We start from the raw sequence: 23,502 nt of genomic DNA, 5'->3' as shown, positions 1-23,502 counted from the left end.
ATTATTCACAACAAAAAGATGATAAACTCTCACTAATTGCACCCTTGAAACGCCCCTGTGAGACGGAGTTGGACAGAATCAAGATTTAATACATGACTGTTCACTCTGGACCGTTTCCTTTGGGAAATGTGCTTATTTGCCTTTTTCCCAAGAGTTAGATGAAATGATTGATGCCATTGTCAAAACCTGTCCATTAAATCTGAAGCTGGGACATGCTAGTTAGCTGCTAGCCTGGCACCGTCCAAAGGTAGCAGTCTGCTGCTGGGTGGAGCTTCCTATTTAGCAAATAATGTGTTTTCCAGCGTTCTTCAGGTTTTTTTTTCTGGTTCTGTCTTTTGACTTGATTCATATCATTGTTAATTGTCTCGATGCTAAGTCGTGCTGTCCATACATCTGTTGAACAGACAAGGACACACACATGCAACGCCATGTCCTTCATCCCCGTTTAATCCTGAAGATGTCGTTTGCATGGAAATGAAGGCTCTCTTGTGTTAGGGCCCCAGCAGTAGGAGGTGGCGAGATGAGCAGAGGAAAGGAAACGAATGAGAGAACAAAAATGGAAGATGCTGAAAGGTGGAGGTAAAGGTGGAGAAGGAGATATTGAGGATGGAGAGCGGGAGGGTAAAGGTGGACAGTTTGGATGGGTAGAGAGTGAGGGGATAAAGAGGATGTGAATGTGTGAGGAGGCCCAGCGGAAAAACAAAAGGAAAAGGAGAGAGGGAGAGGAGTGGAAACACAGAAGAATAATCCTTTTCTCTCCATCTGACAGCTTTTTCCTTTACGCCTGTCGTGGGGATGATGGCTGGACTGGGCCACTGCCTTGGCAGTACTTTCCTGGTGGTCACCGAATGCCAGGGCAGTGAGCCCCCGGAACCAGGAAACACACATCAACGACATCAACAAAGCGTTCACTCCTCTGTCGCTAGGCTAAACGATCTTCTCTGACTGATTTTCTTAAGCTTGTTGCAATGAGTTTTACAAGAACACACTCTCACACACACACACACACACACACACGCACACACTTCGATCTGAACGTTTCTATATGTCGTTCTGTTTCTGCTGAAGAAATGTCTCTTTTCCCTTCAGCCTCAAGCTTCTTATCTCATTCGCCCTCATTTTCTCCCCCACGCTCTCCTGCTGAGGAACAGTGCTAATCCTCTGTGGCGTTAGATGTTTTCTATCTCTAATGTGTGCATTTTCGTGTGTACATTCGCAGGAGTGGAAACGAGGAGAAGCTAATGGCCCTGCTTACACCGCTCAACGTCAACTGCCACGCGAGCGACGGCCGCAAGGTGAGAGCGAAGCACCAAACCGCACACCGCAACGCAGTAACAAGCTCATCACCGGCATGCACTGCACCTCAGGAAAGTCATTAAGGTTACAAAAGCCATCAAACTGGCGCTGAAAGATTTTATTTTTTATTTTCCGATCGGGAAACAAGCGCTGCTATTGGCGGCTGTGGGCCTCTGTGGTATCAGATAATCCGTTGACAGCCTTTCTTGGCTGTCGGTCATTAGAATAGATGGAGACACGAACCCGTCAGTGAATAAATTAGCACTCGTGCTCAACAATGGCAGTGCACAACAAAGCCAGTCAGACTACCAGAAACATGATGCGATTCAAGTGTTTTCAGGTGAGTGAAGAACATGGAGACGGTGGAGATGTTCTTATTTAGCTGCTGGCAGTGACTGCAGTTCACGTGTGGTATTTCCTTCAGATACATGGATTTTGAAGAGCGAGAGGAGCAGACAGCAGTATTCCTGCATTCGTAGTAACACTTTCCAGCGCAGAGAATTGAGTCTGACTCAGTACAGCAAGGCGCCACCCCCTGTGGCTAGGCCTTTACCTTACAGGGGAGGATTTTAACCGAGGAAGCTGGTTCACACAAAGACATGTTTTACATATTCTTCTTGTCAGATTCAGTGAATTGCTCTGGCCAAGAGCTGACCCAAGTTCAGGTGGACCTGAATCTCTAACAGCGAAGATAAGCAGCTGCTCACACAGCCTCGTGTTGGTCCCAGTCCCTCTGAGATTTGCAAACGAACTGTGTTCACTGACAACAAGTGTTCTGAGTCCATGTAGTAAAATCCTTCATACAATCATGTGTTCACAAAGTGGTGAACCTCGCTCCATCCTTGCTTGTGAACGACTGAGCCTTTCATGATACTGTCACCTGTATACATGGCAGGACTTGAGACATGACGTTGTGTAGGAGGCAGAAGTGTAAAGTCTGGTAGTGTAACTCCTGTATACAGACCTCACTGAGGTGGAGTTACGGGTTCATTTCCGGTGCAGCGATGCACAAAGCTGAACACCGAGCTCAGTTTGCCTGAGTCGCCTGTGCTCGTCACCTCTGTGTTATACAGAGCGCGTCGCCTATTCGTAATTAGCTGCGTGTTTTGCTTTCTCGACAGGGAAATTAGGTCAGACTTTTAACAGTCAGCTAATTTTGCACTCGGGAGTCAATTCTGGTGTTTTTCGATTGGGGAGTGCAGGGCGGGCACAGGTAGCACCAGCCTGCCAACAGAGAAAAGCGATGCATTATATCACTAAACAGATTATTTTGCGACCACAGCATCCACTCGCGTGTCCTCCGGGAGTCCCGAGCCAGAGCTTGAGCTGTGCCGGGTCACAGCGGCGCGTCTGGATTGTGACTGATTAGTCCCTCGGATGAATAACTGGAAGACCACTTTCCAGTTGTGTATTTTCCGGCTTTGGTTGAAGAACTCTCGACGTACTCCCCGTAGTCCGCTGTATCACTGTTTTCCAACCTGGCAGAAATAAAGGCTGCTGCTGTTTTGATGCCTGCGTGCTGGCAGCAGCTGTGGCCGGAGGCAAAGTTGGCATAAATGTTCAACCGGATGAACTGATTAGATTTTGGCTGGTCAAAGGTCACTGTGACCTCACAAAACATGGTCTTGGCCATCACTTCATACGCTCATTATGACAAAGTTTCACACAAATGTCTCGCAGGATAAAATGATGAAGCGATGACATTTTGTATCCAAGAGGTCAAAGGTCAACTTCACTGTGAGGTCATAATGTTCTGCAACAACTTTTCTGGCCATTATTCAGCACCATAAGTCATGAACAGAAGGGCAGATAGTGACCATAGATCACATTTGGTCAGATACTGAGTTAGTGACACTAATCTTGGTGTCCACCTCGGAACTGCTGCTGGGATGAAGATGTGTGTGAAGCATCCATATTTTGCCATTTGTAGCTTCTTTGCAGCAACATCCATATTTGAAACATTGTAGTCGACCACAGGCTCATTGGTTCTGCTGAGATTGAGCTTCAGGTGATTGTCGTCGCTCCATGTGATGAAGCTCTCTGTCAGTCATCTGAACTCCTCTGTGAAAATAGCATTATCACTGAGCATTATCCACTGGACTCATTCACATCAGTATAGTGGACGCTTCCATTTCACCAAAACATGCACTTAATACCATTTATTAAATTCCTTCAAAGTCTTCACCGCACGTATCAAATGAATCTGGCCAGACGTGGATGTAAGCTGCAGCTTGACTGGATGGGACTGCGAGGCGGTGATTCTAGTCTCTTGAGAGCTGAGCAAGATTGACGCTCCACTCTGCAGCAGCAATTGGCCAAAAAGGTTTGGGGTCCTTATTGACTTCTCTCTCCCTGAGCTTTGCTACTCAATTATTCCTCTTGACAGCATAGAAAAGCGCCCGTTACAACATTTCGAGTATCATGTGAACTAAAACTGATGTAGTATAGGCTAGCGAGGCTCCATCTGTTTGAATACAAAGCTGTCCAAAGTGGGTTTGCAGAAGCAAGCGATCATGGAGAGATCATTCGCTCTAAGAGATCTCATTGGTCAGAGGCATTTTGCTCTAATTAATTGGTCACGAAAACCAAGCCCACTGTATTTCATTGGTTTCTATGACAACTGGTGGGACAACCATGGAGCCAGAGGGAGCTTTTTATTCTTTGCTCCCGGTAACTGTCATGTAAATGCTATAACAGCCTTGAGGAGGCTCTTTCCTATAATTACGGGTACTTCAGTGTTGTTGATGATGCTCAGCTGCAGCTTGTATCCATCATATCACCATCATACCCATAATTGTGAGAGCGCATCCTCTGGCTATTATCTGTGCAGGTGGCCCGCTGAGGAAGTGATACCCCGAGGGAAAAACCGTGTAATTTGAAATTCTTCGGAGATGCAAGATCATCGAGAAACGCTGAAATTTAATGGCTCATGAGTAGATAAACGCAGCCACGACCAGAATGTAAAAACTGGGCCGAGACCTATTCTGAAATGACCTCTCCCGCACAATCTGTATTTGTAATGCTCTTTAATTGCTCAGACTGAATGCGGCCGTGCACAGTAGATGGAATATATTTTAACACCAGTGCAGTTTTATCCTCATTATGGTCTTAGGGTAATTTAATGGGGCGATGGGGATTTACATTCCCACCGCTAACAGAAATTACAGAGTGAATTCTGCCTAATAGCTGCAGACATTAGGTGAAAGCGAGGGACAGCGAAAACTTTTCCACTTGACATTCCTGTCCTTCGACTGAATCCACTAATGCACTATGATCCGTTGCGCTGGTGTGGTTGAGACATGATTGGGTAATATTTGATCGCGTGAGGAGTGTCGATGCCATGAGAAAGCAATCTAATCTCAGTGTGGAGTAAGAGGCAGTCACTGTGACATAAACAAAGACGTGGGCCTTGGATGGCAGTGAGTCAGAGCACCAGACCATCAGATTAAAATATGATAACTGTAACTTCATAAGAAGCGATTGAAAGTGAGACGGATAATGGGGTGACGCAAGAACATCTTTCAGATTAAATTCATGCCAACTTTGAAAGAATTACAGTTACTCAGACGACACACACACACACTGACAAATTGATGCAAGGGCACTAATGATAATCATGGGCAAAACAGAGCGTGGCGGAATCCTATTGATTGATAATAATGATGCTTCCCTTAAAATTAGGCAAGCGGCACTTCCTTCACTCTCTCTCCCTCCTCCCCCTCCTCCTCCTCCTCCTCCTTCTTCTTCTCTGTTTCATTTTAATTAGAAGTGGCACAGGCTCCCCGCTCTCCCCTCTCCAACCACACATACAAACACACAGATCTGGAGCATAAATGTTGATTGCAGATGCCTCTTGGGGAATTAAAAGGCTTGGCTTGTACACGGCATGCACACAAGAGAGGAGGGGAAGAGAGCGATGTAGACTATATGGCCAAAAATATGTGGACACCCCTGTCTGCATTCTGTAGCACTTGTCAGGAACAGTTTTCCCCAGTTTGGGCTGGACACCTCAGTTTGAACTGAGGGAGGAATATGAGTTATTAGTAGAATGGAGGCTGTAAATAACAGCATCTTAATGCTCATGTTTCTCAAACAGGACATACAACAATCACACATGGATGAAGTGTTGGGTTGTCCACATACTTTTGGCCATGTAGTGGACTTTTCCTTTTTCAGGCAAACTGTTTTCCATCCACAGCTCTAATTCTATTAAGAGCTCTTTGTTCTTATTACACTGCTCTGTATAGACAACAGCAGTATAACATCCGCCTCTTGTGTGTGTGTGTGTGTGTGTGTGTGTGTGTGTGTGTGTGTGTGTGTGTGTGTGTGTGTGTGTGTGCGTGTGTGCGCACGCACGCTCAGATGATTGAGGGCCCATCAGAGTGGGATATTATTAACACAGCTGAGTGGAGAGTGTTATCAAGCTGCCTCTATTGAAACCTACCGCTTACTCCCACACACACACACACACACACACACACACAAACACACATTTACTCCTGCAGAGATTTCTTCCTCAGGAAAATCACCTCTGCTTTCTGAATACACACACACACACACAGAGGCCACACAGACTCATTTGTTCTTTCTGCTTCCTTTTCCTTTCTTACGCGCTTCAGCTGGACCGACTGTCCGCAGTCGTGCTGGAAATTCAGCTCCCTGCTCGTCTTTCAGGGAGTGCATTTCATGTTCTGGACTCCGTCGAGCCCCGTCTGTTGCGAATGTGTGTCGGTGTGTTTGCGAATATTGTGAATTTTGGATCTATATCTTACCAGTGAGAATCATCGCACCCACTCGCATCCTAGCTGGCACGAACATCAAAGAATCAGACAGCTGAGGAGCAAGACTAAGATTCAGATTCAGAGCGAGAGAGAGAAGAGAAGAGAAAAGACTTTCATTGAAGCCTTGTTTAAATGTTGATTATGGGAGCTTATCCTGCTGAGAGCACCACGCTGACTGACAGTGTTTTTTCATCCCTGCCTGGTGAAATACATCCATCTCCAAAAGTGAACTTTTCAGGAATGTGGTGATTATTAAAGTTTAAGGAAAGCCTCAGAGGCACGGCGATAATTCAAGGCCATTTGAAGATGATGTTATATTTCAGTTTACAATGTCAAGTCACTAAAATTAGATGTAGTGTTTGCTGTGGAGCCCCAGAGCTGAATGAGTATAACAAACGGTTATCAGACAAGTTCAAAATATGACTGAATAAATATATAAATATTACATTTTGTGAGTTGAATAATTGATCTTCAGTCAGCTGATTGCTGCACTGAAACACACTAACAAATCAGGACCAATCATTTCTCTGGACATGCATGGACGCACCCATCTCATTGGGTATATATAATAAGACATGGAAACATGGTTAAAAAAGGAAATGTTGTGGGGAATCTAAAAAAAATGAAAAAGAATCTAAAATAAAATTAACAAGTGAGTAAATAGGAAATTTCAATGAATTGAATGAACCGATCAGAATCAGGTTTATTGCCAGTATGTGCAATATAACTTGTTTTTCGGAGTGAGAGAGCTGCACAGTTTGTGCAGGAAAAATAAAACCATTCCCACTCCCAGTAGTGTTATTTATGAATGTATTCAGCTTTATTTTTCACTAGTTTGATAACATTTTACTCCATTTTGTCACTTTCGGGCCTCCAGAGTTCATATGACAGCACTGTTACGAGGCAAAGGTGCAAGCGCTCTGTGCTGACATGTAAGGTTGGCTGTCTCCTGAGCTTTTACAGCACAACCGAATGAGGCTCTTTTCATTCCCACCGCTGACATCTCTGTATTGGAAAATGTGCCAACTTGCCCGGAAACTCTCCTTTGATATTAAGCTTTCATTTGTTGGGGTTCTCTGGGGTCCCGATGAGCCTGCAGATCAGAGTCGAGCCCGTTGTGGCTCTTGTCTTGGCGGAAGTTCGCTCGTGTTTACAAATGCAGGCAAACATGAACAAGGTGGCAGGAGTGACTTTGAATTCTGCTTGACAGGAGATATTTCACTGCCGAGTCAGTGAGTGTATAAATGTAACCTGATGCCCTGTCTGAGAGAGAGATTAGACTTCTGCTCCTTTGTAACGGAGAATAAAAATATCCAGGGGCGTTTGTTAACTGTTCAGGTGACAGATGACAAATAGGGTAAGGAGAAGTTTCAATAAACTTTTGTCAGTGACAAATTTGGCATCGTGCTTTCGTTTAAGCCCATAGCATGTTGTTATTTGAGGACGCTGTATGCGGCAGCAGCTCGCAGGCCCACAGGTGGGAAGAATCAGCTGTCGAAACTAACCAACTCCCAAACATTAAATTAAGTGCTAGAATTTAACTAAATTATTCCCATTTGAAACACCTACGGTTGTTTAAAAGAATGTTTAGTTGTGATGAACAATTCTGGACCTGCATTAAAACCCGCTTCACGAGGCAACGCGGACCACTAATGATGGTCAGTGACGGTTGACCTCTTGACTTGTAGTTTCTACCACTTTTCATCTGTAGATATTTTGACAAAGCAGTGAAGTGGAGCAAAAGAAAGTGAACGCAGCACATGAACCCTGACATTTCGGCCCAGTATCCCCAGGACTTCTGTTCATATTGATCGATCCTGCAGAACACAACTTATGCCCAAGGCCAAAGGTCAGCGCATGAAGCAGTTTGCCCAACATGTGGCAAAGCAGACAGCGAAGGTGCAGAGGTCAGGGTGGTGGATGAACATGTCGAGGCTCGTCTACAAAGGAGGCGTTGTTTAGTTCTTCTAAAATAAAAAAAAAACAACTCTGTTTTAATCAATACATCTTGTACCACGATCTCTCCCAAACTTTAACCTCCGTTGCCTTTTGCAGACATTGAAGAAACGTGTATTTATAGAGAACATTTTCCAAACCAGGGCTACAAAGAAGATGTGAAAGGCATTTGAATAAACGTTTAAAACAAGTCAAGCAAAAGTTAGCCATAAAGAGAGAAAAAGACAGGTCCCAGGATTGAGCCTTGAGGAACTCCATTGGTCAAATGAGCACAATCAGACACCTCGAACAGATACAAAGACGTCACAATTAGATAAACAGGAAGTGCTATGCCAGATGTCTCAACCCACTGACTGACTTTTATTCTAGCTATAAGAATGTTTAGCAGCAGCTACGTAGAAGAATATACAGTTGGCATGTCCGTCTCGGAATGTAAGAAGGATGCTTTCGGCTGCTTTCGAGGTGTGTTTTCCTGAAGTGACTTTCTGAGCTGCTCAGCTTTAAACTTCCCATGTAGCCCTCAGCTCCTCGGAAAAGTCGCTGTTTACAGCTGAGAGGCAGAGCAGATTGACAGGTGATGGCTGAGATATCAGCGTGTGTGTTTCTGTGTGTGTGACTGTGCGAGTGTGCAGGGGGAGCATAAGATGTGAAGACTAGCTGCAGGTTATTTATCTTCCAAGCTGTTGGCTGGGCTGAGCTGTCTGCACCTTATAGTGCGTGTGTGTGTGTGTGTGTGTGTGTGTGTGTGTGTGTGTGTGTGTGTGTGTGTGTGTGTGTGTCAGTCAGAGGAACAGCACACAGACTTGCTAATATGTTTATCGATCCAGTCATCTGACACTACTCATCTTGTTAGCGCATCCACCTGCTGATGTGCAGCCCTGACCTGACTATTAAGGAAGCTGAAAATTAAAGCGATGTTCCACTATTTATTTTAACATGAAAGTTTCAGTTTCACTCCTCAGTTCAAAATGTTTTTTGATGAACTTTGTTGAAAATGTCTGAACAGCTCACAAAAGTGAATCGGCCTCCTTTAATCTCATCTTCTAAATATTTGCATCACGAGAAAAGCTTTTTTAATCCAGTTAATCACAGTGATTATATGCACTGAAGGGGCGGGAAGGAGTTTGACAGATTTGATTGTTTAGGTTTGGTTTGGACTCATTAGAAAGACTTTTTAATGCATATCAGTCTGGAGCAGCTCTGCGATTCTGAACTGAATATCAGGGATAAAACCTGACTTACTGAGGAACATCAGTAACTGTTTGCCCATCATGGAGCACTGTGTTATATTTCCATCCAGGCCTTCATCAGTAATATACAGTGAATAATTACAGTGAGACGAATGTGTGTGTCAACTCCACAAGGTATTTTGTATTTCTGTCACCCTGCTGATCGACTGTGAAGAATCTTCCCACCAGTGACGTTTTTTCCCTCCGCAGCAGAAGATGTTTATCACCCCAAAAGTGCACTTTGTGAGAGGGATAGCTTGTCTCGAGTGAAACAGACCGATTCATTTTCTGATTGATGCTCAAGTCGATGCTGCGGATCACACTGTTGCGCGTGTAATTTCCACACCAGCAGTGCGCAAAAGGCTCATGTACATTCAGCTTCGGTCCAGACACAGACAGCTCTTTATTTCACTGTCTTCCGTGGTGTCGTTTTCGCTGCAAAAAAATTCAATTGCGAGTCATTTAATTAACATGTTTAAATGATTTTTTAGAATCTATTTTCTTGATGCAAGCGCAGCCATCTGTGTTATTATGAGCTGTTTAAATTGAGCCAAATGAAACTGAAAAAATGGAACAGCCCCACTTGACTGGCAGAATATTTCCTTGCTTTAATAAAGTCTTTGTTAGGACAGTGCTGTTTTCAGTCTCATGTGCCTGAGCAGTTCATTGGAATATTACCCAAATTGCAAAATGGTCAATATCAAAATCACTGCTCTGCAGGCTAAAGTTGAGGTTTAACATCAGAGCGTCACACGCTCATGCAAACAACACCAAACAAAATGGTCCAAAAATGTGGCCGTTCACCCTCCCAGATAGATCATTTCTCATTACTATGGCAACTGCTGACAGCTAGCAGTCACTGTTGTCATGGGAACAGCTGACAGGCTTGTAAAGAGAATGGAGAGAGAGAAAGAGAGAGCAAGCAAGCGAGGTGAAAGAAAAATGGAAACACACGACAAAGAGGGAAGTAGCACAGCAGCAGATCACACAGCGCATGTTTTTTTAAATGGTGTGTTAAATTTAATTGTGTGATTGGTGTTTTGATGGGCTGACTTATTTTTCACACTGTTTTTGAAGGTGCTCTGTTTGCTGTAAGTTCACCAAAGAGGCAATATCGAATACATTTTTTAATGTGAGGAGATTGCATCACTTCGCTGCTACCATTCGGACCCTCCACCCCCACCCCCTTCATCTCCTTCCCTTCCTCCACTCCTAACTCTCCTCCACCTCACAAAAAGGCTTTTAGATGATTAAAGCACAACAGAGTGTTTTTCTTTTTACTGCTATTGTTCACTTTTTGTATGCCACCGGGAGTGCTGATTGCATCTGTTTGAAATATCGTCTACTCGGTTTTTCACTTTAGGCCAATATATTTAATTCATTCTCCGGGGAGTTTATGGAGAGAGAAACCAACAGTTGAAGGACAAACAAACAAAACAGGCTACATTTAACTAATAACTGGGTTTAGCTCGTCACCAGTCATTCATGAAACAAAAAAAAAACAGTATAAGAACAAATAGCATGTTTAAAGTAAATGGCTGATAATGTAGCTTTGGACAACCTGCGCATGCAAGGAAAATCTCCTAAGAACACGTATGCAACAAGCATTTCTGACTGTGCAAAGGCACTGAATTTCCTGTTGTTCTCTTGTATCCCGCAGCTCTCTCTGTCTTAATTCTCCTAATATTTACACACAGATATTTGACCCAAGCCGCCCTGTGAGGCTGTACTCAAGCATAGTGCTGCTTTGAGCTAAATGCTAACCTCAGTATGTTAACAAGTCCCAGATGAATGAATAACAAGTAAATGTTTACCATATTAACCATTTTTGTGTAGCATGATAGCATGCTAACATTTGCTAATTGGCACTAAACACAAACTACAGCGGTGGCTGATGGGAATTCGGTTAGTTAGTGACTTATTTGTGTCATCCATAGGTCATGGATAAAATACAGACTTACAAGACCCTTTTTCATTTAAAGTGCCCTTGAACATGTGTAATCACACTCACATATGGCAAATGATGGTATTTCTGCAGCATAGCTAAAACAGGTAGTGGTGTCAGCAGCGACTGTGTCATGAGCCTGGAAATAAATAGTGGAAACCAAACAAAAACAGGCCAGGGTTCAACATATTTTTTGACTAAATGGTCTCATTCTCACATCTCTCCAAATCCTCAATATGTTCTTTATTTGTCATTTCATCCGGTTGTGTAAACAGCCCAACCTGACCTCTCCACACTTGCAGCATTGGCACCAGCAGAAATATTGAGCTTATGTAAACACGGTAATATTTAAAGACCGTCATTTTTGCTCACTGAGCTGCCGACGGACTGTTTTTTGAATTTTTTTATTCATTTTTCTGAGCCATCTGAAGGGCCACTGTGTGGTCTTGAACGTAGTTAACCAAAAAAATATATCTTTGCTTCATAAATTCAGTGCACTAGAAAGAGAAGAGGCAGCAGTGGAGGGTAGTTGCAGGATGTTGGATGCAGGCGGCCTCAGTCAGACAATAGACGGGTGATGCTTTTGATTGTTTGCACTGTTGGCTTGTGGCTACTGAGGCCAGAGGATCACAACAAAAGCTTCAGCTGGAGCTGCTTCTTTGTGACTTAAATCCAAACAAGCAGCTGTGTGGTGGATCTAATACAAGACCTACTGAGGCAGTGATGGTGTTCATGTGTGGCAGTTGGCTCTCTTTCTCTCACACACAAACACACACACACACACACACACACACACACACACACACAGAAATATGCATGAACCCGCTCCTCTCACAGGGTTGACAGATTGAGAAGGTGGAGCTTCAAGTACCCAGTCTGACCCTGGCATCGGCATCATGGTGATGCAACAGTACATGCAAATATATGCGTGTGTGTGTGTGTGTGTGTGTGTGTGTGTGTGTGTGTGTGTGTGTGTGTGTGTGTGTGTGTCCTAACTAATGACTCACTGGTAGCTAAAGCTTTAAAATGTACTGAGTACATGATTAATGCTTTTTATTCTCTTTATGTACATCCACAACAATTTGCAGTAGCATGTATACAGGCACAAGCGTGCACACACACACACACATGCAGAAAGACACTGCATTTAAAATGAGGATGATGACTAACTGTGTACCGTGTCCTGTTCCCTCCAAATACTGCTGTCACATCCTGTAAATACAAGTGAACCATCTGTCCACCCAGCTCTGCCTCTGCGCCTCACTGCTGCTGCCGCATCTCAGCTGAACTCCTGAGCGAGCGGCAGAGATCGGCGAGGATGAGCTGCTTTCCAACATCTCCTCGAGCTGGACGCCGGCTCCAAGTTTAATTGCGAACACTAATGCCGTTTTTCCAGATCGTTCCATCTTTGATAGGAGGTCCAGAATCATGTCTGTCTAACTTTTTGAAGGCACGGCTAAATAATTCATGAAACAAGAAAGTTAGCAGTGAGAATATAAACATTTTCTTCATTTGGTTTGGAAGAAAGTCCCAACTGAAAGTTCGAGGCACTCTGATTCGAGAAGCCGTGCTTTGTAAACAAGTTTTTAGATTTTTGATGTTGCCAAGGTTTTGCATCATGGCTTATGAAATAATGTTGGAGTCTGAAAAAAAAGTTTGTTTTTTTTTCTTTTTGTTAGTGATCTGTGAAAGAGCTGGTTACAGGCTTTATAACAGGAAAACGTGGTTCTCAGAAAGGGAGCCGGTGGCTGTGGTCAAACCTCAGGTTGTCGTCTATTAAGCGAAGCATTTCTGAATACTGCCATCATTCTTTGATTTCTGTGCTGTTCTTCTTCTGCTTTTTGTTGATGTTTTCTGACATTGATTGCAGTTGACATCCCACAAAATGCTGGGAAGTTGTTTGCTCACAGCTCAGACTGATGCACTGTTCTGAGGTTATAATTGCTTTGTTGGATGGAGACCATGCTGATCGTTTGTCGTAAGATCTGGGTGAAGTGTGCGGCTGTGCAGCAGTGAAGCCACCAGCATCTGAATCTCTTCCCTCTGCACCTTCGCTTTACTTCCCCAACGGCATCATCAAGCCTGCTGCCGCCCCACAGCCACAATGCTCCAGCATTCTTCTTTCAGAGCATTTTGAGGGTTTTTAGCAGAATCCCTTGTGTATAATCTTAAAACCCATGGAGGGCAGTTGAAGCAGAAAAAAACAAAACTATGGTGCCATCACCATTTAAGATGTCACCACCTGACCAAAATCAGGTGGAATGTAAATACAGTTGCCACATTAATAGGTTAAAGTGTTTAAGAGAAAAGTGATTGGCCTAAATATTTGTAAAATCTTCATATAGAATTGCTGTTTTTTGAGGAAAATGTCACACAATGAAGTGTCTTTTGTCTCCCTTTATCTCCTTTATCCTCTGCTTGGCTGGCTCATGAAATGCTTAGCAGGGCCGCAAATTAGCACATCAACAACAACAACAACAACAACAACAACACACACAACTGATTTCAAAGCTTTTATACGTACAGCTTTAAACAAATGATCCTCTTTGTGAGACAGTTATGCAATAGAATTAGACCGGCCTGACAATGCAAAATATATTTCATTAGAATGCAATGCACTGATCCTTTACATTCATTCATTCATTCATTGCCAGCTGTGGTTTCCTGTGCCACAGCAGTCCGGAGCATTGTGTCACCGCACACATAGATGATTCCAAAGCATCTCGTGCAGTGAGGTACGCAGATAAAACATTCGGGATAATGGAAGCACCGGCGTCAGATCAGTGCGTCCTATCAGCAGAGACCCTGAGTGTAGAATTGGTATCAGGAAAGCAAAAGTTGGATCAGTGCATTGACAAAATGAAAACATGTTTTCTGATGGTATCGAGCTGCCGAGATCATTTGGATTTTATGTATCAAGGTTTTAAGATATCGGTCTGTTTCTGTTGCCAATACAATACAGTGGAAATGAGTTGAATTTATTTGTCATGTTCTATGCATTGAATGTTTGCGTTTTCATTTGGTGGCCAAGGCAACGACCATAAACCGCAGTGTCCCCAGTTCGTGTCCTGCTGGGAGCCTTTGTTGCATGTCATTCCCCTCCACTCTCTCCTCATTCCCTGTAATCCCTCTACTGTCAGCTATCATACAAACTAATATTAAACAGGAGCATTTCTTTCAGCGGTCAAGTTTCCATCCGAATGCAGTGCACATTTTAACCCTGTTTGCAGGAAATTAGCAAAAGAACATGCAAATGAATGTGCATTTCCATTGGTTTGTCAAGATAGCTGGTGGCATTAATTTTCCAGTCAGGGTCCATTACACCACTTCAGAAGAAGAGAGCGCATTGAGCAATTAAAAGAGCGGCAGTCAAACCTCAAACGGTAGAAGATTTGATGGAAATATGACATTTGTTTCATGTCGTACTTCGAGAAACATTACCGTTTCTTCAACGCCCCAAGCAGATCTGATGTTTTCGCCCGCCGCTGTTTTTCGTCCGTTTCGCCGAGTGGAAGCTTAAGCAGCGTTCGAGTGACATGTTTCAGTCTTGACTTATTCAGATTGTGTCCACAGAGGTTGGATGGAAAGGCACTTAAAGGCCTGGTTACTTTGGATAATCCATAAACAGTTTTTAGTGGAACTATTAGCTACTGCAGAGACAGCTGAGAAGGTGTCCATCGGTAATTACCATGCAATGACATTGGGAAAACACAAGTATTTCCCCTTCCACCCAGGATTCATAAACCTTATTTATTCATTTATTTTATGCTACTTTCATTCTTTATTTAAGGGTTTTATTCAGAGGAATTTCAGCAGGCACTGACTCTTGGCATGACCCAGCCAGAGCAGTTCGCAGGCCAAATCTCATGTGTGAAAGGGGCTCTGTCACATTGTACTGGGCTGTACTCTTCTTGCCCACGACACATTTCTAGCTGGCTCAGTGGCAGAATCTTTGTATCTCCCCTCTGCGTGTAGCGCCTTTAATCCCAGCCCTATTCACAATGTGGTCTCTAGTACATCCAGTGCTGTAAAATGGCTTTCATATCATGACTTGGAGGCAGGATTTCCATTATTTCTTTTCCCGTAACAAGTTCCATTTGACTGAATAATGGGACCGTCCCCGCCGCCGTAGCGTTTCTCCATCGGTCCGGGTGACTCCAGCTTTGAAGCAGAGCGGCCTTTGCTGAGAAACTTTGCACGGACAGCTGAAGCCATCTCATCTCAGTCCCATCTTAACATACTCACAACTGCGGCTTTTCATCAGTTTAATGGAGGAAATAACGTCAAGCGTTATCACTGGAGACTGATTCAGTGGTGGAATAAGCCCGGCTCTCTCTGAAAAGTCTTGCTCGTGCATCTGGCTGCGCGGCGAGGACCAGTATGTGTTCCTCCTTATCGCGCTCTTTGTGTGCACGACTGGTGTTATGAAATCATGATGATAGGTTGTTGTACTGCCGAGCGAACGTGTGGGCTAACATTTACTTTGCATTTCTCTTTTCTGTTTTTCCTCCCTCCTCTTGCTCTCATGGTCCCTCTTTGTCTCCCTATCTCGTGTCTCTTCCTTTCTCCCCAGTCCACTCCACTCCACCTGGCAGCAGGATACAACAGGGTGAGGATAGTTCAGCTGTTACTACAGCACGGAGCGGATGTTCACGCCAAGGACAAAGGGTACGTACAAATAAATTAAAATAGAAAAAAAAGAAGAGCTAATTTTGAATGTGGCAGAATTTTGACCCTTTGAAAACCTAAATCTATATTATTTCAGTAGCAGTAGTCACAAGTAGGCTGTCTGACATATGATCAACAGTGCTGTCCATCAGTAAGACAGCATCAGGAAACCTCACTGCTGATTGGACGAACACACACTCACAGGGCTTTCAGTGGCTGTCTTCTGATTTCCAAACTGGAAAAACATGGCTGCAGTTTTGACAGTGTTGTCAAATTTATCTTTCATTATCCATCAGAATGGCTTTCTGAATACATTTGAGGCAAAACTAGGCCATGCTCTTAGTGAGACATCATCCATTTTGATTATAGGTTTGGGAGTTTCGAGAGGTTGGCAAGTGGAGTCGCTAGTTAAGACTGATTCCAGCTGTTGGCTTCAATAGATGTTATTTAGAGCTAAAATGAAGCTCATGAGATTTAGGCAGGCTAAAAGAAACCCTCTGGGTTGACAGCATGAAGAGGTAAGATTGAATATGAATTTCATCCTTCACGATCTGTTTGGTGAAAGCATTGAATTTTTAACGGTGCTTGCAGAGTCACTCTCAGGGTGTCACTGTTGGTCGGTCCACCACTCCGATCGAGATTGTTCCAGTTAGTTTAAATCTGCAAATGTAATGACATTGACACTGTTATGTTTGTTTGCTCCTAATTAGTAATTGTTGTCATGCTAACACATTAAGCTATGATGGTGAACATGGAAAATATTATACCTGCCGAACGTGTGTGTGTTAGCATTTTCATGGCGAGCATGTTAGCATGTCGATGTTTTCATTGAGCTGAAAGCGCAAGTACGACCTCACAGAGCTGCTAGACTCTTAGTCTTGTCACAAAATTCATAATTGAACCTTAGAATAAAGATATAACGTCGAGATAAAGAATGAAATTGTTTATTTCTGGATTTGAATCGTGAAAATTATATTTGTTGTCAATTATAATGCTGTTTTGTGTTTTGCCCCTCCAGTGGTCTGGTGCCACTACACAACGCCTGCTCCTATGGACACTATGAAGTCACTGAGCTGCTGCTAAAGGTATACACACACACACACACGTTAGCTCACTATTTACCCAGGCAGAAGCACTGAATCTTAATTAATATGATAATATTTTTGCTAAGAATAGAAACGGAAATGCAATCCAAAGACAATCAAGTTTCAGCGTTTTGTCGATTTTATTACTTCATTAACAACTTGAACAATTAACAATTGTTATTTATTCATTTTGCTGTTGCTCTTCAGCATGGAGCGTGTGTGAACGCCATGGATCTGTGGCAGTTCACCCCGCTCCACGAAGCGGCGTCCAAAAACCGAGTGGAGGTCTGCTCTCTGCTGCTGAGCCACGGGGCCGACCCGACCCTGCTCAACTGCCACAGCAAGAGCTCTGTGGACATGGCACCCACTCCTGAGCTGAAGGAGAGACTTACGTGTGAGTGTGCTGCTTCATTTGCATAAACTGCAGCTGCAGTGTACAACCCTGCTAAATGTGTCATGGTGCTGAATTAATGAATAGGTTGTTTCAGGAAGGGTGTGTTTACAGCAGCCATGTTTGGAGCCGTTGATTTGAACTTGTGCCAGCACCGTGACAGCTGAGAAGGTGAATCTCAACCTTTTAACTAGAGGACTGTTGTCTTCTGTTGCTGAAGATGCTAACATCTGATAGCCAGCAGCAGTCGCACAGTCGACTGGTGTTCATACTGCTCATTTTTAGAATTTTTTGATCCTTCCAAAATCTGTTGTCTAAGGAAAAAGAACTCTGTCCAATGAATGAAAAGATGCTCTATAAACACCCCTGAAGAATCTCTGTAGCCGAGCACCATGAAGGACGCACACAACCCTTAAAGACTTCTGTGGCTCCACAGGGAGCTGTGCAAAATGTGATAAATGGCCTCAAGTGATGTCACTTGAGTCAGCAGAAGTTGGGGCTGAAGACTACAAGTTTGAAAATGAAATAAATCTGTTGTTGTAGAGCTCTGCATGAGCTTTGAGGCTCGATACTACGATAGCCGCTGTTAGCATAACACGCTCAAATCTCTGTCTGAACTGTCAGCGGTCATGTTGCATGCTGGGTAAGGTAGGCGGTAGGGTTTTGACAAGGAAGAAGAATGCATGGAGTAAAAAAAGACAATATTTCTGTTCCTGCTGCATCGATTCCAGTCCTTTTTTTTTAAACTGTCCATCATGATGTGTGATGTTATCTGATGTTGTGAGCCCCACCTTTTCAAATGTAATGTCTAGAACGATGTATTGTCTTATATTGAGGCCAATACATGATCCAGAGTTCCAGGTGAAAGAAAACCACCTTAGATGATGTACATATGCTGGGAAACGTACTGATCCTGCACACTTTAAACTACCTTAAAAAAGCTGAGAGAGCACAATTAAATGCAAGAATACTAGAAAATGCTCAGCCTCATACGTATTAATGTATGCAGACACATGTAGAGTTATTCCGGAAACCCAAATCCATAATTTTCCCGCTCGACTGTGACTGACATTTATAGCTCCTGCCTTTGAATTGCTGCATACAGAAGCTCATTGATAGAAGCAGTGAACCTTCACCTCAGGATGTGAGGATCAAGACAGTTTTCATCAGCCTTTCACTCCGATCTGCATCAATCCCCAGGTTGATTTGGTTTGGCTGAAGCTGATTCAGATGTGTGCGTTTACACTCTTATGTTCTTAACTGAACATTTAGCAGATGTACGATATTAATTTAATTAAACAGAAAGCGCGCTACAGTTAAACCCATGCAGCGTTTCCTTTACGTCCGCAGCTACCACAGAGTCAAAGCAGACAAGCTGAGTCTTTGTCTCTGCCAGAAAGCTCTCTGCAACTCTTTGAAAGTTAATTAGCGAGGCAGCTCTCTCGCCGCTGCACTTGTTGCGTTATCTTTGTAATGAGGCGGATCAAAACAAGAATCGAATGCTACATGAATCATAAGCCATCTTGAGTTTGTGTACAGCTGCAGGACAATTGCTCCCGTTGTTTGTTTTTTGATGAGGGTGTGTCTCTGAAAAGGCGTCTCAGTGGGACAGTTTCCGCAATAACAACGCTCGACGCAGGAATACAAACTGTAAAACTTAAGATTTTCTGTTTTCAAAATCAGACTTGTCTCCATGGTGTTCTTCCAGATTTGATCTTTTGCACTATTTGGGGATGCACCGTGTACTCCAAGTGCGGAGATGGGGCCCTCTAGCTGGTGAAAGGAGGCCTAATTGAACAATAGCCTATAGGTTGTGTGTCCCTGTGTGTGTGAGTGTGTTCATATGAAAGTGTGTTTGCTCTGTGTAGAGATTAAAGGAGTTCAGAGGAAGTTCTTTTTCTTTTCCTGGAGGAAATTGTTGTTTGACCAGCACAGACTGTGAAAAGTATTTAAGATGTATGTTATTGAACCTTTGATACTCTGACATTAAGCCTCCTTTTGTCCTGAATACAGATGTGGGATACACGTCTTTTTGTAGACAGTAGAAAATCAATATATAAACACAAAAGGCCCAGATGACTTAGAGAAGTGGAAGTAGTTCAGGGCAGTTAGTTTTAAACGTGTGATCAAGCCAGGTATCGTGTTTTAAAGGAATAGTTTACCATAAGCTTATTTCCGTCTCCTCATTTGAATCTTGTCTTTGGACAGAGCCAGGCTAGCTCTTTCCCCCTGTTTCCAGTCTTTATGCTAAGCTATGCTAACTGACTCCTGGCTGTAGCTTCATATGCTTCAATGCTCAGCAAGACGGTGAATAAGTGTATACCTTCAGAAAGTCCATATGGTTTGTGTGTGTGGAATCAGGGCGTTCACAGGCAGCTGATGAAACCCATCAATCAAGAAAATGAAACCACAGATATCACTTAGATTTGATTGGTCGCCGTTCAGCAGCTGCTTGTCAAATCTCGGCTGCTGGACTGTGATTTAAAGCAACAGCAGCAACAGCTTATAAATCACATGAGCTCTGCACCGTAATGGATTTCCTGTAGGAAGCATGAAGTTTGGCTTTCACACTGTCTCCACGTGAAAGCGGCTGCACCTGCGAACACCTTTTATACCTGCAAATACTTTTCAGTGATGTAGAATACAGGCAGGAGTGTGTATTCTACAAGAGTACACTCTCCATGCATGTTAACATAACTCTCTTACATCAAACTATGTTCATATTCTCTGAATTTATTAGAAATACTGGATACTTTGTCCTCATCAGGGCTCTAAAAATCCTTCAAATGAAACAATGAGAGAATGAAATACTGCTTTGGTTGAACCGCTCCACAGCGCATGTCCACACTAAGCCTGTTAGCTGTGATGAGGGCTGGAGAGCAGACGTTCCTTCATGTTAACGGGTCACAAACCCAGAAGTTTGAGGCGCACTGCGGTAGACTAACAAGGATGAAAAATGGCTTCTCTTCGAGAACAAACTGCAGCGGCCGCTTCTGTTGTTGATTTTCTCTCTCTTGACCGCCTTCCCTTGAAGATGTGACTTCTGTGTGGCGCTCGTACCATTTGTCTACATGTCCGATTGTGAGCGCTTGAACGCCGCCGCTCAGTCGGTAGATGGACTTGAACAAACTCCTTTTGTGCGGCCTGAAATGCGTCTGAAGCAAAATAGTTTGTTGTGTGTAATTTTCGACCCTCGGGGGGATAATCACTTGTTTCCGCTCCAACTCCAGCAGACAGACTGTTGCATCATGAGTTATTAGCTCGCTGGCAAAAAACTTTGAAGTAATCTGTCTGAAGTATTTGTATGCTGCAGGGTCACTGCAAGTGAAGGAATACATTGTTATGGCTGGGTGAGAGCCTCGTAACTCCAGTTTAGGTCGCGTTTATTCAGTTGAGCCGTCAGATGCTCCGCAGTGGGTGTAGATACTTACATCTGACATACTGACATTTGTGTGTGTGTTTGTGTGTGTATGTGTAGATGAGTTTAAGGGCCACTCCCTGCTTCAAGCTGCTCGGGAGGCCGACATGGCCAAAGCTAAGAAGACCCTGGCGCTGGAGATCATCAACTTCAAACACCCTCACACACATGAGACGGCGCTGGTGAGATAAACACACGCACACACACACACGCACGCCTGATTGGGACTCCTCCGCAGTTGCACGGATGCTAAGGTGATGTTTCCGTCTGTGTGAAACAGCACTGCGCAGTCGCATCGCCGCACCCGAAGAGGAAACAGGTGACGGAGCTGCTGCTGAGGAAAGGCGCCAACGTCAATGAGAAGAATAAGGAGTGAGTAAAGTGAGGTCGTTGCTGTGATTGTGTAGAAAATGAGTGAGCATAAACAGCTGATTGCGGATTGTTTTTGTACGGTTTCCCTCCCCTCCTTCTCTCTCCCCCTCTGTAGTTTCATGACTCCTCTCCATGTGGCAGCAGAGCGTGCTCATAATGACATTATGGAGGTGCTGCAGAAACATGGTGCCAAGGTAAACCGCAGCATTTCCTCTGCTCAGGTCGTCACCGTCACACAGCTGTCTGTTTATTTATCCCTTTGCTTTCGCCTTAATCCTTCTTAAATCCATGCATATTGCTCTTTATAATCATGCATTCTGTAAATCTCTGTCTGTACGCACATATAGATTGATATCACTGTGTTTTGTTGTTGCTATCTGTCTCATTCCCGTGCATCAAAACATTGAATCAAAGCAGATTTAACGTCACTGTTCTGACACCGCTCAACACAAAAAGACCCTTTTAATGTCAGAGTCGTGTAATTGCGGTAGATATTTGTGCAGTCTGAAATATCAGTGTTAAGCGTCATTGTTTTTTTTGGCTGTCAGACATACTTCACTCTGAGAGCTGCCGTTTTGATCCGATGTTCAACACTCACGCAGGGTTAGATGAAGTGTGGAAGGAGCCCTCGTGTTGACACGTTAAAAGAAGACCAGAATGGCATGCAGCAGCACGACCCTGGGTGTTTTTAGTACAAGTGGTGACTCACCTCTTTTCAATACCGGAAAAAATTGCTTTTGGTGCCGCTATCGATGCTGATGCGTTCGAGTGTGCATGTTATTTATATAACAGCGTCTAAATTAGAATGCAGGGACAAATATGATCAAAGCCACATGACCGACTGACGTGACTAACATGGTCCTTACTCTCCACCTCACTGTTTAGGTCATTACAGGCAATATTGAAAAATCAATGATGAGGACAGCATTATATACTTATCATGCTTATTTCTTATTGAATCGTTTGGGCCGGGTGTTTAAAAATATGAAAGTGTAAGTACGTATGCAGGGGTTTTGTCGGCCGGCGCATCAGATCAAAACTCCATCCAGATGGAAACTTATTCAAAATTACAGGTTGATAAAATTTAGGAAATAATCAACTCCACCAGACATTCTGTCGATGAGTCTATTTCAGGGTCCACCAGGTGAGTAAATTACATACATTTTATCCAGAATAACTCATCACAGATTGAGGATTTGACAGTTTTAAGAGCATCTCATTGTGGAAACTGTTTTTTGAAGCAGTAAAAGGTTGTTTTAGTATATCATGACACAGAGGTGCTTGTGTTTGCAGGTGAACGCCCTGGACACGCTGGGTCAGACAGCGTTGCACCGCGCGGCGCTGGCAGGCCACCTTCAGACCTGCAGGCTGTTGCTAGGATACGGGGCAGACGCCTCGCTGGTGTCCCTGCAGGGCTTCACTGCTGCTCAAATGGGAAATGAAGCCGTTCAGCAAATACTCAACGGTAGGTCTCCCTTTGTGTGCGTGTGTGTGTGTGTGTGTGTGTGAGAGAGAGGCTGGGTGTGCAGATGTGTAGGTACTGCGTTTCGGTTGCTATGCATCAGCTAGCAACAACAAGATTAAATAAAAATATTTTTAAAAGGTCAATATTGATAGTTTCAGACTGAAGGTGCAAATTCAACCGAGCAATGAACAAACAGCCCAGTGCAAAACAAGAGGACTGATACCTGGTGTCTGTTGGTTAAATACGAAAGTATAATCACCAGCCGGTTAGCTTAGCTTAGCTTAGCTTAGCTTAGCATAAAGAGTGGTATCGGGGGGAACAGCTAGCCTGACCAGCACCTTTAAAGCTCCACAGTTAACACATCTCCTTTGTTTAATTGCTCCAGAAACCAAAGTGTTAAATCAACACATGGTTTTATGGGAGGGTTTTTTTTCCGATGGACTGTTTTGTAGCCACGAGTGAGTCTCACTGTGAGGTTGCCAAGCAACCAGCGGAGCCCAATCAAGAAACAGTGTGGCGCACGACCTTCTGTAAAACCACAACGTGGTGGTTTTGTACAGATTAGATACGACGTAACGTGTTAATTAGTGAGGTTTAGAGGTGCTGTAGGTGGATTTCGTACCTTCAGACAGAGCCAGGCCAGCTGTGGGTGACTTCAGTCTGACCTCGTCCCCTTGTGGCGTGTTTAAATGAATGTTTCTCTGATATTGTCCTGTGTGTTCTGCCCTGTAGAGAACGTCCCGGTGAGAAACTCAGACGTGGACTACAGACTTCTGGAAGCTGCTAAAGCCGGAGACCTGGACACTGTCAAGGTAGTTTGGTTGTAATTGTCGCTCTTTCTAGAGATTTTTTTTTAGCTACATGAATACAGTCAAATAATATGAACTGATAGTTAT

General features: G+C 43.7%; 1 protein-coding gene across 1 annotated transcript in view; it reads left to right on the top strand.

The window, feature by feature from the left end:
- Positions 1-23,502, top strand: part of tnksa (tankyrase, TRF1-interacting ankyrin-related ADP-ribose polymerase a) — a 76,257-nt gene that overhangs the window by 27,946 nt on the left and 24,809 nt on the right. Inside the window, exons 6-14 of the mRNA XM_076758893.1 lie at positions 1,220-1,295; positions 15,781-15,875; positions 16,894-16,960; positions 17,168-17,354; positions 20,830-20,951; positions 21,050-21,141; positions 21,257-21,335; positions 22,435-22,606; positions 23,339-23,418. Coding sequence (XP_076615008.1) covers positions 1,220-1,295; positions 15,781-15,875; positions 16,894-16,960; positions 17,168-17,354; positions 20,830-20,951; positions 21,050-21,141; positions 21,257-21,335; positions 22,435-22,606; positions 23,339-23,418 — 970 coding nt within the window. The remainder of the gene's footprint in view (positions 1-1,219; positions 1,296-15,780; positions 15,876-16,893; positions 16,961-17,167; positions 17,355-20,829; positions 20,952-21,049; positions 21,142-21,256; positions 21,336-22,434; positions 22,607-23,338; positions 23,419-23,502) is intronic.

This window comes from Chaetodon auriga, chromosome 19, assembly GCF_051107435.1.
Source record: "Chaetodon auriga isolate fChaAug3 chromosome 19, fChaAug3.hap1, whole genome shotgun sequence".
Taxonomy (NCBI): Eukaryota; Metazoa; Chordata; class Actinopteri; order Chaetodontiformes; family Chaetodontidae; genus Chaetodon; species Chaetodon auriga.
Note: the sequence above shows the minus strand (reverse complement) of the source record. Positions and strands in the feature narration are given on the sequence as shown.